At 37.1% G+C, this 17885-nt stretch overlaps 1 protein-coding gene and 1 pseudogene across 1 annotated transcript in view; one reads left to right on the top strand and one right to left on the bottom strand.

The window, feature by feature from the left end:
* Nucleotides 1-17885, bottom strand: part of LOC142342488 (uncharacterized) — a 371331-nt pseudogene that overhangs the window by 118951 nt on the left and 234495 nt on the right.
* LOC142342470 (alpha-N-acetylgalactosaminidase-like) overlaps nt 14699-17885 on the top strand; it is a 35254-nt gene continuing 32067 nt past the window's right edge. The window contains exon 1 of the mRNA XM_075393811.1: nt 14699-14967. Coding sequence (XP_075249926.1) covers nt 14837-14967 — 131 coding nt within the window. The 5' untranslated portion in view covers nt 14699-14836. The remainder of the gene's footprint in view (nt 14968-17885) is intronic.

The raw sequence follows: 17885 nt of genomic DNA, 5'->3' as shown, positions 1-17885 counted from the left end.
CTTCCCAAGATCATGCAAAAACATTAATGTATACCTGTATTAAAATAAGACTGATTAATCGCCTTATTTCTGAGTCAAACATTCATGTTTCACAGTAAAATACCTAAAAACCTTCAAATCACACTATTTCCGGTGTTTATAGCTAGAGATGTGTTGGGTGGCCGGATTCGCCTGAAAATTATTTTTGCAATAGAGGACCACTAGGGGTACCTCCCCATCATTGACCAGTTATCAGCCAATAACTCCTTCCCATCCCGGGGGGGGGGGGGGTCGGACAACTTTTTATCGGTAGGGTATTTGGAAAACTGATAAATTGCCTTTCCTCATTTCAAAATTCCAAAAAATTTCTCCCACAACCTTCTAAATCTTTCCATAATCACCCAATACATTACTGCACAAGTACATCCTATTACGACTGGTTTATACCGTTATTTCATCCGTGGTTCACTTCCTGGTCCAATTCTCCAAAGTGTCCACAGTGCACTCAGTTGTACACATTTGTGTCTCATCAGCCACGTTTGTCGCATTACAGAACTTCTGGTATGACCCTCCTGTCTTTAACTCCATCAAGGCCCTGGCTCCCAACATAACGTTTCTGCTAGCTTTGACACCACCCCCACATTTTCTCGCTATTGCAGTTACATTTTCGCATGCTACTGAGTCCAACCTCCCAGCAAAACTTGTCTCACTTCTCGCATCGTTGTCATCAAAGTCCTCTACATTCGAACAATCTGTATCCAAAATATCCTCAAATAAATAGTCATCATCCGATTGTTCATCGCTTAGCGCCTCAGACTCTGCTGACAGTACATAATCTTTTTCCATAGCATGACGCTCATCTGGTCCACAAGACTCAACTCTCCGCTCAATGACTTTTTCTTCTGTCGGAAGTTCTCTGAAGCCACTGTTTTCATTTTCGCTTAGCGCTGCTCTATAAATTTTCTGATTTATTTGAACGCAAATTTCCTCCGTAAACTCCACCTCAGTTCCAGTTTGCACTTCATTGCCGTAACCTGGAATTCTTATTCTACTACCACTCTCAGCAATTGTATCTCGCACTTCTCCAAACAGATATTTACCTAAAGCTCCTTTCTCTCTCTGCCAAAATTTCTCTGTGTCACTTCAATTTATACTCAACAAATACGCTCTTATCTTAAGCAAACAAAACTTAATCTCTTAAGTAAACATTGCAACTTACAGTTGCAATCTGTCACATTCCGTAGGATGGTTTTGTTTGCTATGCAAACAACCAATATCAAATTATGCTCTGTCATTCAACTGCTACCAACCATTGTTCAACTTTCTCCTTATCTTAGGTAAACGACCTTTGGACTCTTATGTAAACAAATACACTACACTTTATCTCATATAAGCACTTGACATGTCACACAGTGTTTGCTTAGTAAACATTAAACTTTGCTCTGAAAAGATCTTATACCTCTATTTCCGCTATAAAATTAATTAGCTGCAATCAATCCCTGTCAAAAATCATGTGATGAATAAATAATTAAACTCAACCCCGAAGCTACGAGCGATCGCCATTTTCAATCTTAAAACCATTTCAAGGTCATTCGGCCGCTCAAAAAGGCCAATTTCCGGTTTTGGGCACTCGGGTTATCCCGCAGCACCAACTTCCGGTCGGAATCTGGGATTGAAAATATCACCAATCGAAAGCCCTTGAAAAGCTACAGTAACCCTCCAAAAATCATAGGGCTACTACCAATACTCCACGAGCAATTCAAATTTTACGTTCCGCAGCACGGGCGTGCGCTACTTCCGTGCAGGTTGGTGTGGGGTTAGATTTGACATTGAAAACGGATTCCTCGTACCCAAATTAGTCTATACCCCAATTTTCAGGCCAACCCGACGCCAACTTTTCGAAAAAATACTATTTCAATTTAGGTGCTAACTACGTTCCTGTGATAATTACCAATATACTCAAAAATCGCCATTTTACATCCTAATCCCTTCCCAAGATCATGCGAAAACATTAATGTATACGTGTATTACAATAAGACTGATTAATCGCCTTATTTCTGACTCAAACATTCATGTTTCACAGTAAAATACCTAAAAATATTCAAATCACACTATTTCCGGTGTTAATAGCTAGAGATTGGGTGGCCGGATTCGCCTGAAAATTATTTTTGCAATAGAGGACCACTAGGGGTACCTCCCCATCATTGACCAGTTATCAGCCAATAACTCCTTTCCATCCCGTGGGGGGGACAACTTTTTATCGGTAGGGTATTTGGAAAACTGATAAATTGCCTTTCCTTATTTGAAAATTCCAAAAAACTTCTCCCACAACCTTCTAAACCTTTCCCATAATCACCCAATACTTTACTGCACAAGTACATCCTATTACGACTGGTTTATACCGTTATTTCGTCCTTAAACTATCAAATTTAAACTGCAAAATATCAAAAACCGTCCAATAACACCATTTCTTGTGCCAAAAACTCAGATCAAAAATGTATATACGTCTGCGTATCCCTTTTATATATGAACAATCATAAGGGGAATATCCCCACAAAATTTCAGGTTCCAATGACGAGTATAACTTAGAGTTGAGGTGTACCAGGTTTTGGGTTGCCAATTATTTTGCAATTTCGAAATCACACTTCTAGTTACTTCAAATTGAAATTCCAATTTTGCTCAAAGTATCTAGTTCACTTCAAATGTTCGCTCTCTAATTTTCTTCTAAATTTAAATCTCTCATTTCGACTTTGGCCCGATGCACAGATACAACTTTGCTAAGTAAATGAAATATATCGACAGCTCAATATGCTTTTGTTCATTAGTTTGTTTGTTTAAGATATCTCACTCAACTCCCCTCTCTGGCGCCTTCGAAACAATTACCCATTCAATTACAAAAAGCTAAACTCAAATACCTAACTTTACTTATTTAACTTGACTTAAAACATCTAACCTAATCTCCCTCTGACATGTCATTTTAACGGAAATAAATTTAAATTAACCAATTTAAAATAGACAAAGGTTTTAAATTGGTGAAGCAAGCGTTAATATGTTACTCTGCTATTTCCCCTCTTCCACTCTTGTATGCTGTTGCAAATTAGATTGCCTTGAAATAAGTCAATTCACAATGGGGCTCGTAATATCAATTCTAGTTATATGGATAACAAATGTAAGACAACTACTAGCACATCAATGGAATGGACCAACTCAAAGACAATTGATAATAGTAATTAAAATAATAATAACAATATCGGTGGTTCACTTCCCAAATGAACTAAATCAAAAACCGCTCACAGTATCCCAACTGGTCTTGCAATTACAAATCTATCAAAGTTTAGTCCAACTAAACCAACTACTTTCTCTCGCTTGATCGAAACCAAACTTCTGAAGTTCCCACAAAATCTCCAAAATCTGCCTCTCTCTCTCTCTCTGCCAAAATTTCTCTGTGTCTCTTCAGTTTACAGTTTATACTCAACAAATACGCTCTTATCTTAAGCAAACAAAACTTAATCTCTTAAGTGAACATTGCAACTTACAGTTGCAATCTGTCACATTCCGTAGGAGGGCTTTGTTAGCTATGCATACAACCAATATCAAATTATGCTCTGTCATTCAGCTGCTACCAACCATTGTTTAACTGTTTAACTTTCTCCTTATCTTAAGTAAACGACCTTTGGACTCTTATGTAAACAAATACACTACACTTTATCTCATATATGCACTTGACATGTCAATCAGTGTTTGCTTAGTAAACATTGAACTTTGCTCTGAAAAGATCTTATACCTCTATTTCCGCTATAAAATTAATTAGCTGCAATCAATCCCTGTCAAAAATCATGTGATGAATAAATAACTAAACTTAACCCCGAAGCTAAGAGCAATCGCCATTTCCAATCTTAAAACCATTTCAAGGTCATTCGGCCGCTCAAAAAGGCCAATTTCCGGTTTTGGGCACTCGGGTTATCCCGCAGCACCAACTTCCGGTCGGAATCTGGGATTGAAAATATCACCAATCGAAAGCCCTTGAAAAGCTACAGTAACCCTCCAAAAATCATAGGGCTACTACCAATACTCCACGAGCAATTCAAATTTTACTTTCCGCAGCACGGGCGTGCGCTAGTTCCGTGCAGGTTGGTGTGGGGTTAGATTTGACATTGAAAACGGATTCCTCGTACCCAAATTAGTCCATACCCCAATTTTCAGGCCAAACCGACGCCAACTTTTCGAAAAAATACTATTTCAATTTAGGTGCTAACTAGGTTCCTGTGATAATTACCAATATACTCAAAAATCGCCATTTTACATCCTAATCCCTTCCCAAGATCATGCGAAAACATTAATGTATACGTGTATTAAAATAAGACTGATCAATCGCCTTATTTCTGACTCAAACATTCATGTCTCACAGTAAAATACCTAAAAACCTTCAAATCACACTATTTCCGGTGTTAATATCTATAGATTGGGTGGCCGGATTCGCCTGAAAATTATTTTTGCAATAGAGGACCATTAGGGGTACCTCCCCATCATTGACCAGTTATCGGCCAATAACTCCTTCCCATCCCGGGGGGGGGGGGTCGGACAACTTTTTATCGGTAGGGTATTTGGAAAACTGATAAATTGCCTTTCCTTATTTCAAAATTCCAAAAAATTTCTCCCACAACCTTCTAAACCTTTCCATAATCACCCAATACATTACTGCACAAGTACATCCTATTACGACTGGTTTATACCGTTATTTCATCCGTGGTTCACTTCCCAAATGAACTAAATGAAAACCGCTCACAGTATCCCAGCTGGTCTTACAATTACAAATCTTTCAAAGTTTAGTCCCACTAAACCAACTACTTTCTCTCGCTTGATTGAAACCAAACCTCTGAAGTTCCCACAAAATCTCCAAAATCGGCCTCTCTCTCTCTCTCTCTCTCTGCCAAAATTTCTCTGTGTCACTTCAACATATACTCAACCAATACGCTCCTATCTTAAGCAAACAACCCTTAATCTCTTAAGTAAACATTGCAACTTACACTTGCAATCTGTCACATTCCGTAGGATGGCTTTGTTTGCTATGCAAACAACCAATATCAAATTATGCTCTGTCATTCAACTGCTACCAACCATTGTTCAACTCTCTCCTTATCTTAAGTAAACGACCTTTGGACTCTTATATAAACAAATACACTACACTTTATCTCATATAGGCACTTGACATGTCACTCAGTGTTTGCTTAGTAAACATTAAACTTTGCTCTGAAAAGATCTCATACCTCTATTTCCGCTATAAAATTAATTAGCTGCAATCAATCCCTGTCAAAAATCATGTGATGAATAAATAACTAAACTCAACCCCGAAGCTAAGAGCAATCGCCATTTCCAATCTTAAAACCATTTCAAGGTCATTCGGCCGCTCAAAAAGGCCAATTTCCGGTTTTGGGGACTCGGGTTATCCCGCAGCACCAACTTACGGTCGGAATCTGGGATTGAAAATATCACCAATCGAAAGCCCTTGAAAAGCTACAGTAACCCTCCAAAAATCATAGGGCTACTACCAATGCTCCACGAGCAATTCAAATTTTACGTTCCGCAGCACGGGCGTGCGCTAGTTCCGTGCAGGTTGGTGTGGGGTTAGATTTGACATTGAAAGCGGATTCCTCGTACCCAAATTAGTCTATACCCCAATTTTCAGGCCAACCCGACGCCAACTTTTCGAAAAAATACTATTTCAATTTAGGTGCTAACTACGTTCCTGTGATAATTACCAATATACTCAAAAATTGCCATTTTACATCCCAATCCCTTCCCAAGTTCATTCAAAAACATTAATGTATACGTGTATTACAATAAGACTGATTAATCGCCTTATTTCTGACTCAAACATTCATGTTTCACAGTAAAATAACTAAAAACCTTCAAATCACACTATTTCCGGTGTTAATAGCTAGAGATTGGGTGGCCGGATTCGCCTGAAAATTATTTTTGCAATAGAGGACAACTAGGGGTACCTCCCCATCCTTGACCAGTTATCAGCCAATAACTCCTTCCCATCCCGGGTGGGGGGGGGGTCGGACAACTTTTTATCGGTAGGGTATTTGGAAAACTGATAAATTGCCTTTCCTTATTTGAAAATTCCAAAAAATTTCTCCCACAACCTTCTAAACCTTTCCCATAATCACCCAATACATTACTGCACAAGTACATCCTATTACAACTGGTTTATACCGTTATTTCATTCTTAAACTATCAAATTTAAACTGCAAAATATCAAAAACCGTCCAATAACAGCATTTCTTGTGCCAAAAACTCAGATCAAAAATGTATATACGGCTGCGTATCCCTATAATATATCAACAATCATAAGGGGAATATCCCCACAAAATTTCAGATTCCAATGACGAGTATAAATTAGAGTTGAGGTGTACCAGGTTTTGGGTTGCCAATTATTTTGCAATTTCGAAATCACACTTCTAGTTACTTCAAATTGAAATTCCAATTTTGCTCAAAGTATCTAGTTCACTTCAAATGTTCGCTCTCTAATTTTCTTCTAAATTTAAATCTCTCATTTCGACTTTGGCCCGATGCACAGATACAACTTTGCTAAGTAAATGAAATATATCGACAGCTCAATATGCTTTTGTTCATTAGTTTGTTTCTTTAAGATATCTCACTCAACTCCCCTCTCTGGCGCCTTCGAAACAATTACCCATTCAATTACAAAAAGCTAAACTCAAATACCTAACTTTACTTATTTAACTTGACTTAAAACATCTAACCTAATCTCCCTCTGACATGTCATTTTAACGAAAATAAATTTAAAATAACAAATTTAAAATAGACAAAGTTTTTAAATTGGTGAAGCAAGCGTTAACTTGTTAATCTGCTATTTCCGCTCTTCCACTCTTGTATGCTGGTGCAAATTAGATTGCCTTGAAATAAGTCAATTCACAATGGGGCTCGTAATATCAATTCTAGTTATATGGATAACAAATGTAAGACAACTAATAGCACATCAATGGAATGGACAAACACAAAGACAATTGATAATAGTAATTAAAATAATAATAATAATAATATCGGTGGTTCACTTCCCAAATGAACTTAATCAAAAACCGCTCACAGTATCCCAACTGGTCTTGCAATTACAAATCTTTCAAAGTTTAGTCCAACTAAACCAACTACTTTCTCTCGCTTGATCGTAACCAAACTTCTGAAGTTCCCACAAAATCTCCAAAATCTGCCTCTCTCTCTCTCTCTCTCTGCCAAAATTTCTCTGTGTCTCTTCAGTTTATACTCAACAAATACGCTCTTATCTTAAGCAAACAAAACTTAATCTCTTAAGTAAACATTGCAACTTACAGTTGCAATCTGTCACATTCCGTAGGAGGGCTTTGTTTGCTATGCAAACAACCAATATCAAATTATGCTCTGTCATTCAGCTGCTACCAACCATTGTTTAACTGTTTAATTTTCTCCTTATCTTAAGTAATCGACCTTTGGACTCTTATGTAAACAAATACACTACACTTTATCTCATATATGCACTTGACATGTCAATCAGTGTTTGCTTAGTAATCATTGAACTTTGCTCTGAAAAGATCTTATACCTCTATTTCCGCTATTAAATTAATTAGCTGCAATCAATCCCTGTAAAAAATCATGTGATGAATAAATAACTAAACTTAACCCCGAAGCTAAGAGCAATCGCCATTTCCAATCTTAAAACCATTTCAAGGTCATTCGGCCGCTCAAAAAGGCCAATTTCCGGTTTTGGGCACTCGGGTTATCCCGCAGCACCAACTTCCCGTCGGAATCTGGGATTGAAAATATCACCAATCGAAAGCCCTTGAAAAGCTACAGTAACCCTCCAAAAATCATAGGGCTACTACCAATGCTCCACGAGCAATTCAAATTTTACGTTCCGCAGCACGGGCGTGCGCTAGTTCCGTGCAGGTTGGTGTGGGGTTAGATTTGACATTGAAAACGGATTCCTCGTACCCAAATTAGTCTATACCACAATTTTCAAGTCAACCCGACGCCAACTTTTCGAAAAAATACTATTTCAATTTAGGTGCTAACTACGTTCCTGTGATAATTACCAATATACTCAAAAATCGCCATTTTACATCCTAATCCCTTCCCAAGATCATGCAAAAGCATTAATGTATACGTGTATTAAAATAAGACTGATCAATCGCCTTATTTCTGACTCAAACATTCATGTCTCACAGTAAAATACCTAAAAACCTTCAAATCACACTATTTCCGGTGTTAATAGCTAGAGATTGGGTGGCCGGATTCGCCTGAAAATTATTTTTGCAATAGAGGACCATTAGGGGTACCTCCCCATCATTGACCAATTATCGGCCAATAACTCCTTCCCATCCCGGGGGGGGGGGGTCGGACAACTTTTTATCGGTAGGGTATTTGGAAAACTGATAAATTGCCTTTCCTCATTTCAAAATTCCAAAAAATTTCTCCCACAACCTTCTAAACCTTTCCATAATCACCCAATACATTACTGCACAAGTACATCCTATTACGACTGGTTTATACCGTTATTTCATCCGTGGTTCACTTCCCAAATGAACTAAATGAAAACCGCTCACAGTATCCCAGCTGGTCTTACAATTACAAATCTTTCAAAGTTTAGTCCCACTAAACCAACTACTTTCTCTCGCTTGATTGAAACCAAACCTCTGAAGTTCCCACAAAATCTCCAAAATCGGCCTCTCTCTCTCTCTCTGCCAAAATTTCTCTGTGTCACTTCAACATATACTCAACCAATACGCTCCTATCTTAAGCAAACAACCCTTAATCTCTTAAGTAAACATTGCAACTTACACTTGCAATCTGTCACATTCCGTAGGATGGCTTTGTTTGCTATGCAAACAACCAATATCAAATTATGCTCTGTCATTCAACTGCTACCAACCATTGTTCAACTTTCTCCTTATCTTAAGTAAACGACCTTTGGACTCTTATGTAAACAAATACACTACACTTTATCTCATATATGCACTTGACATGTCACTCAGTGTTTGCTTAGTAAACATTGAACTTTGCTCTGAAAAGATCTTATACCTCTATTTCCGCTATAAAATTAATTAGCTGCAATCAATCCCTGTCAAAAATCATGTGATGAATAAATAACTAAACTTAACCCCGAAGCTAAGAGCAATCGCCATTTCCAATCTTAAAACCATTTCAAGGTCATTCGGCCGCTCAAAAAGGTCAATTGCCGGTTTTGGGCACTCGGGTTATCCCGCAGCACCAACTTACGGTCGGAATCTGGGATTGAAAATATCACCAATCGAAAGCCCTTGAAAAGCTACAGTAACCCTCCAAAAATCATAGGGCTACTACCAATACTCCAGGAGCAATTCAAATTTTACGTTCCGCAGCACGGGCGTGCGCTAGTTCCGTGCAGGTTGGTGTGGGGTTAGATTTGACATTGAAAACGGATTCCTCGTACCCAAATTAGTCTATACCCCAATTTTCAGGCCAACCCGACGCCAACTTTTCGAAAAAATACTATTTCAATTTAGGTGCTAACTACGTTCCTGTGATAATTACCAATATACTCAAAAATTGCCATTTTACATCCTAATCCCTTCCCAAGATCATGCAAAAACATTAATGCATACGTGTATTACAATAAGACTGATTAATCGCCTTATTTCTGACTCAAACATTCATGTTTCACAGTAAAATACCTAAAAACCTTCAAATCACACTATTTCCGGTGTTAATAGCTAGAGATGTGTTGGGTGGCCGGATTCGCCTAAAAATTATTTTTGCAATAGAGGACCACTAGGGGTACCTCCCCATCATTGACCAGTTATCAGCCAATAACTCCTTCCCATCCCGGGGGGGGGGGGGGGGGGCTCGGACAACTTTTTATCGGTAGGGTATTTGGAAAACTGATAAATTGCCTTTCCTCATTTCAAAATTCCAAAAAATTTCTCCCACAACCTTCTAAATCTTTCCATAATCACCCAATACATTACTGCACAAGTACATCCTATTACGACTGGTTTATACCGTTATTTCATCCGTGGTTCACTTCCCAAATGAACTAAATGCAAACCGCTCACAGTATCCCAGCTGGTCTTACAATTACAAATCTTTCAAAGTTTAGTCCCTCTAAACCAACTACTTTCTCTCGCTTGATTGAAACCAAACCTCTGAAGTTCCCACAAAATCTCCAAAATCGGCCTCTCTCGCTCTGCCAAAATTTCTCTGTGTCTCTTCAGTTTATACTCAACAAATACGCTCTTATCTTAAGAAAACAAAACTTAATCTCTTAAGTAAACATTGCAACTTACAGTTGCAATCTGTCACATTCCGTAGGAGGGCTTTGTTTGCTATGCAAACAACCAATATCAAATTATGCTCTGTCATTCAGCAGCTACCAACCATTGTTTAACTGTTTAATTTTCTCCTTATCTTAAGTAAACGACCTTTGGACTCTTATGTAAACAAATACACTACACTTTATCTCATATATGCACTTGACATGTCAATCAGTGTTTGCTTAGTAAACATTGAACTTTGCTCTGAAAAGATCTTATACCTCTATTTCCGCTATTAAATTAATTAGCTGCAATCAATCCCTGTCAAAAATCATGTGATGAATAAATAACTAAACTCAACCCCGAAGCTAAGAGCAATCGCCATTTCCAATCTTAAAACCATTTCAAGGTCATTCGGCCGCTCAAAAAGAACAATTTCCGGTTTTGGGCACTCGGGTTATCCCGCAGCACCAACTTCCGGTCGGAATCTGGGATTGAAAATATCACCAATCGAAAGCCCTTGAAAAGCTACAGTAACCCTCCAAAAATCATAGGGCTACTACCAATGCTCCACGAGCAATTCAAATTTTACGTTCCGCAGCACGGGCGTGCGCTAGTTCCGTGCAGGTTGGTGTGGGGTTAGATTTGACATTGAAAGCGGATTCCTCGTACCCAAATTAGTCTATACCCCAATTTTCAGGCCAACCCGACGCCAACTTTTCGAAAAAATACTATTTCGATTTAGGTGCTAACTAAGTTCCTGTGATAATTACCAATATACTCAAAAATCGCAATTTTACATGCTAAACCCTTCCCAAGATCATGCAAAAACATTATTTCATACGTGTATTACATTAAGACTAATTAATCGCCTTATTTCTGACTCAAACATTCATGTTTCACAGTAAAATACCTGAAAACCTTCAAATCACACTACTTCCGGTGTTAATAGCTAGAAATTGGGTGGTCGGATTCGAGTTGTTCTCGCAATTGAGGACCACTAGGGGTACCTCCCCATCTTTGACCAGTTATCAACCATTAACTCCTTCCCATCCCGGGGGGGGGGGGGGTCGGACAACTTTTTATCGGTAGGGTATTTGGAAAACTGATAAATTGCCTTTCCTTATTTCAAAATTCCAAAAAATTTCTCCCACAACCTTCTAAACCTTTCCCATAATCACCCAATACATTACTGCACTAGTACATCCTATTACGACTGGTTTATACCGTTATTTCATCCTTAAACTATCAAATTTAAACTGCAAAAAATCAAAAACCGTCCAATAACACCATTTCTTGTGCCAAAAACTCAGATCAAAAATGTATATACGGCTGCGTATCCCTATTATATATCAACAATCATAAGGGGAATATCCCCACAAAATTTCAGATTCCAATGACGAGCATAACTTAGAGTTGAGGTGTACCAGGTTTTGGGTTGCCAATTATTTTGCAATTGCGAAATCACACTTCTAGTTACTTCAAATTGAAATTCCAATTTTGCTCAAAGTATCTAGTTCACTTCAAATGTTCGCTCTCTAATTTTCTTCTAAATTTAAATCTCTCATTTCGACTTTGGCCTGATGCACAGACACAACTTTGCTAAGTAAATGAAATACATCGACAGCTCAATATGCTTTTGTTCATTAGTTTGTTTGTTTATGATATCTCACTCAACTCCCCTCTCTGGCGCCTTCGAAACAATTACCCATTCAATTACAAAAAGCTAAATTCAAATACCTAACTTTACATATTTAACTTGACTTAAAACATCTATTCTAATCTCCCTCTCACATGTCATTTTAACGAACATAAAGTACTACAGTTATGCAAAGTGAAAATATATCGAATTTATAGATAAAACAAACCACAAAGGAACCTTAAACTTGTTGTGACTCTGTATTCCGTCCAAAATTGAGCACAATATAGTAATTGTTGAGAATGATTTCCTGAGACCTAACTATGGCCTAAATATAGTCGTAGGTAAGTGGGGTATAGGTAATATGTTGGGAGTAGGTACGTGGGAGCGGGTAGGAGGGAAGGGGTGGCTATGTAGGCAGGGGTAGGTAGGTGGATGGACAATTGTGCAATAAGGACATGGGAAGATTGTTGTGGAAAAAGTCCCAAATTGAAACTCCAACAATACCCCCAATTAACAGTGCCAGCCGTTCCCAATTTTTGCGTCAATTCTAACTAATTTGAAGTTAAAGTCCCCTGTTTGAAAACATAAGTCAAGGTTTTAAACAGTAGTCAATGTTGGAAAAAATCAAAATTGAAGTCTTGAATAAAGTTGCTTTAGTTAAAAAACTAGAATGCCAATAATCCTCTTCAAGTGGTGAAAATATATTTTCTAAACAATTACATAGAGGTCCCTTGTGTTACTAATTGCGCGTATAAAAACTTTAATTACTGATTAGCTTTCAATTATATCTCTGCCGATGAAAAGTTTTTCTTCTCGAAGATAATTTTTACAATCTAATAACAAGCTTCGTAAAATCAAGGTTTCGTCAAATCAAGTTATTTATGCTGAGTTGTGAAGGAATGCAGCAGACTTTCTGCCTCTTAAAACTATATTTTGTACCAAAAATCCATGTACAGCTTAATTTGTACAGTTTGATTTAAGCTGCACAAAAATCTAGGTACAGCTTAAATTAATGTTCTAGGTACAGATAAATGAAAAGCATGACATTGAAGTTTTAAACGCGCTTTCTTTCTCGTTTTCTCCGCTTACAAAGAAAAGATGTTTTAGCTGCCTTGTTTTTCAACTATTCGCTGACCTGTTGTGATTCGACTTGTCCTGTTTTCTTGGAACCTCAATGGTAGTCAAAACTAAGAAACAACAATCATGCGTACAAACTATGTCAAAAAGTTACACGCTCACGGTATCTACTGTGAGGGAGTTGTTTGAGTTCTTCGAAGAAATGAAACAAGAATTCTGGATAAAAGTACAAAAATTGAGCTAGCCAAGCAATGACTTATGGTTTGGGATACAATTCAAACAGACGGGCCGAAGTTGTGTCTTAGATGTTCAAACAAGGTAGCGGTTCCAATCCACTTGAAGTTTGGAAAAATTACGACTAAAATTGCATCTTTAAGACTTTAGTTTTCAACAAGATTAGATTATGCTCTTGTGCATGAATCAAATTGCTATCAAGTTTTTCAAAAGTTTATCGGGAGTTACTTGAATGGTCATCAAATAGCCCCGATCAGAATCCGAGTTACAATTTACGAGCAATTTTGAGGCAGTAATTACAAAAACAGACAACTACAAGTCTTTGGGAAAATTTCAAAGTAAAAGTATCAAAAAATTGACACAGATGTCGCTACAAAATTGTGTGAAAACTTTTTAAATCGTCTATAAGATAATTAAAAACTTAAAAGCGTAATCGCCCGTTACTAGAGAAGTGATCTAACTCAGATTGTTGTTTTATTCAACGTTAGTAGCGTTTTCTTGAAGTTTTTTTTGTTTACGTAGCTTTTTGGTACGATAGTGTTTATATAGGATAACATATAGTCTCTCTATATAGCTATAGTCGGATTTGTTGGCACAAAGTTTTCTCAACGCTGGTTGAGGTTTGGACATAAAGTAGTGCAAGAACTGCGGTGAATAGCGCTGAAAAAAAGTAATTCTCACTCAAAAAGCCCGCATCTTTTTGCGATGAATGCGATGAAAGCGGTAAATTTTTGTAGGATTTGCGGTTATTACCGGTGAATTAAAGTAAGATTTGCGATTTTTAGCTGTAAAATAATTTTTTCACCGCATTCACCGGATTTTTTACAAAAAAGAAACTTCCGTACACGGGTTCGAACCTCTCATCTGCATTTCAACAACTTCTTATTGCACTGCCCCAACTGTCAATTACATTATTGGTATCTCTTGTGAATTAAAATCAGATTCAATAAACGTTCTGAAAAACAAATGCATTGAAATTTTGTAAGATTTGCGGTTTTTAGCGGTGAATTTTTTTTTGTTTTCACCGCCTAAGCGGTGAATAAAAAATAGTTCACCACTACCAACGGGAAGAGGTGAAAATAATAAATACACCGCCAAAAACCGCAAATCTTACAAAATTCACCGCACAAATATGCAGTGATTTTTAGCGGTGCATTTTCGTAAGATTTGCTATTCTTAGCGTTGAATTATTTTTTTCACCGCATTCATCGCATACAACGCAAAAAATTTCAATTCTTACATCTTTTCAACTCATTCACCGCAAATCTTACATTTTTTAGCGATTTTTAGCGTTGACACCTCAGCCCGGAAATTTCTTTCTAAAAATTAAAAGGTTGTGTTATTCAAAGTATGTAACTAAGAGCAATAATCTGACTAAAACCTTTACTGATAGACAATGTCTTTTGTCACCTTTGGAAAGTTTTATGTTATACCAATACACAATCAGATTATTTGGCTTAAATAAACAGTTACAGTTTATGTCACAATTACATCGCTGAAATTATTTGCATAACACGGCTCATCGGCATTCAATTCTCTGTTCACGAATATAACTTGTGATTACTTTTGACATTCAATAAGTTCAGGAGCAAAACTGAAACCATTTTCGCGAGAAATGGAGTCGGTGACTGAGAGGTTCCTGGTTTGTTTTCTTTTGTGTGCTTTTGCTGCGAATTTGGTTGTTAGTCTGAATAATGGGGTGGGCATAACACCTGCCATGGGTTTCATGGATTGGGAGAGATACAGGTTAGACATGTTAACATTTTGGACCTATTTCAAGTTAAGAGAAGACTATAACAATCCTGTGTTTTAAAATAATCTAAAAATAACCAACGATCCATTTCAGATGCCCATATGTATATTTTGACAACTACGGCGCTATCTAATTCACTCAGAACATAATCATTTTTGTAGTTTCATTTTTTACTACCAAAAACTTCAAAGCTCTGTGGAGAATTTTTAAGTTGTTTTCGCTGTCATCATATCATCATAGATTGTATAGCTTTATGAGAGTAGCTATTACAATTTTAAAAAATAATAATTATAAAGATGTAAAATGATATGCCCAAGATTATAGTATTTTATCGCTGAAAAAAGATAGTAATTCCAGAAATTTATATCGTGTAAGGTCTTAAAAAACGTAAAAACGTCCTCTCAAAACTTATATTGAGGATGATCTGGCAAGTGTCTTTTCAGTTTACATAGGACAAAAACAAAGTTTTCCGAATAATACGTTATAAGATACCTTCTGCAACATGCAAGATCTGATCAGAATTTATCAGACAGCTACAATGCTTTCAAAAAAGTTAGGATCTTATAAAGCAAACTTAATTACACAAAAAGTATAATGTGTTGCTTATAACGAAGCGAAAACTTCATCAGTTCTTCAGAGAAAGGCAAAAAATGTCGAAATATTTACACTATTTGCTTTCGAATTGACCTTCCATTTTGCAATTACACTGATAAAATTATCGCTCGGGGATTATAGAGAAAGGAGCACCGATAACACCAGCAAACTATTTGAAACAGTCAAATATTCCAACTTTTACAAAAAAAATCAGTTTGTTTGACTTTGGTCCTCTTCGTTCATTAATAGATTTTGTGGTACCCAAGTTGACTCTTGTACCAAAATATCAGTATTTACTGGCCTTTGTTCTTGTTTCTTGAAATGTTATGAAAAAGGCTATTCACTTGAGGTGTTGTGGTGGTTCTGCCACTGCCAATTCAGGGAAAAACGGCAATAAAGAATCGGAGGTTTTGAACAGCGATCGCACGATCATTCATGAGAGCCTAACCAAAATTATTGGTCACGCTGTGAAAGACTTGAACACATTTTCAAATGATAAAAACAAGAAATTTAGAGTACAATCATAACTATATCCAATTGCAACTATTGGAATGCCGAAAATATCAAAATAACAGCAACGGAAGATGGTCATCGTCCTCTTATTGGCGGGGACTTATGAATACGGATCATCACTTAATCAAGCACATCTAAGCAATAAAAAATACATCAATGCAACTGAATTTATTCTACGCGTTGGTAAGACCAAAAATCTTATTGTTATTCTTTATTAACTTCGTATAATATTGCAGAAACATATGTCTTATTTTCTTTCATCTTATCATCGTTTCAACATATTGTGATTTGGTGTTTGATCTTAAAATTGTCCTTTTTTCCAATTTTTATGTTTTCAAACTGTTTTCCTTGATTGTCTGATCCTAAAATTAGTTTTGTTGCACTAAATTGATTTTTCTGCCTTGATTGATATGTGGTACACAATTAAACTGTAGTACAAAAATATCAGTTTGAATTGAAATTAGTCCTGAAACTTCATAAAAACGATAGCTAAATTACTTTTACAAGGTTTTGCGTCTGTCTGAGAGGAAGTCATCTTTTCATACATCTTGCTCCTCTTGATCATAACCTCGATAACACTTTTTCAATTTGGTTTTCTCTTCTCATCTCTTTGAAGTAGCTGCATGAATCGCATCGCTATTCCAAATCGTTTATCCTTTCAATAGAAATGTGAGAGAAAAATTATCAAAATCAATTTTATTGAAGTCCTATTGAAAAGAAATTCATTTAAAGGTAACACATTCATTCCGCCATTGCTATTACTCTGTGTGAACGGATTACCACATAGCAAAGTCAGCAATGAATGATCAAGCATGGCCTGGCATTGAGCCGTTTTCTGAACAAAATAACCTCAGAGCCACATCTGAGGCAAGACCTTTGGTGCAATACTCTGAAGCCAGCTATTTTAACGGCAAACCTCATATCAAATAATATTCTTGGAGAATTACCTTGTGATAGTAGAAGTATCCTCCCCCCGAGCCCATCTTGGATGCGGACGTGGAAACAGCACAATACGAAGAGAAAGAAATTGAAAGTTTGCGTACGATTAGTTGACAATCAACTGACTCAACAGGTGTTAAGAAACCGACGGAGCTGGTATCCTTTAAGGGCATCAACCATGGGAAATGTGTGACATCAAGGCGGTTGAATTCTCAGATCCTAATTTAGATGAAAGAAGAACGTTCTTCTCCGAAAACGCAAACTATGATAAAGATCAATTCAATGACCACAGCAGAAATTTTGACCCTTTGTTGACAACATATAACTTAAGCAATGCAAGAAAAACATTTGGCCTATTTCTATTCCCGACCCAAAAACAGCTTAAAAGTGAATCTCTCGAAAAATTTTTCTCGGATCGTCCAGAGGAGTGTTTCTTAATTGTGACCTGCGAAGCCACAAGGAATCCAATATCCGTGATGTTTTTATTGCAACTATGCTTGATGGGAAAATCCAACAGGAGCTCCCGAAAAACAATTACTCTGAAACGGCCGTCTCTTGAATTAGCATTAAATATCTTGGGGAAACAAATTCAACTTAAGCAGTTAATTTAAAAAGAAAAGACAACAGTACAAGTGAAAAAGTTACAATGGAATCGCAACAATTTTCCATTATAGACATAGAAAAAATTTTCTAAAATTTTAAACAAAATTTGAACGCAATTTTTCAAATCCTCTCCTCTCTCTCTCTCTCTCTCTGTCTCTCTCTCCCGCTCTCTCTCTCTATCTCTCTCTCTCTCTCTCTCTCTCTCTCTCTCTCTCTATCTCTATCTCTATCTCTCTGTCTGTCTGTCTCTCTCTCTCTCTCT

The sequence above is a fragment of the Convolutriloba macropyga genome, chromosome 1, assembly GCF_964194025.1.
Source record: "Convolutriloba macropyga chromosome 1, txConMacr16.3, whole genome shotgun sequence".
Classification (NCBI taxonomy): Eukaryota; Metazoa; Xenacoelomorpha; order Acoela; family Convolutidae; genus Convolutriloba; species Convolutriloba macropyga.
Note: the sequence above shows the minus strand (reverse complement) of the source record. Positions and strands in the feature narration are given on the sequence as shown.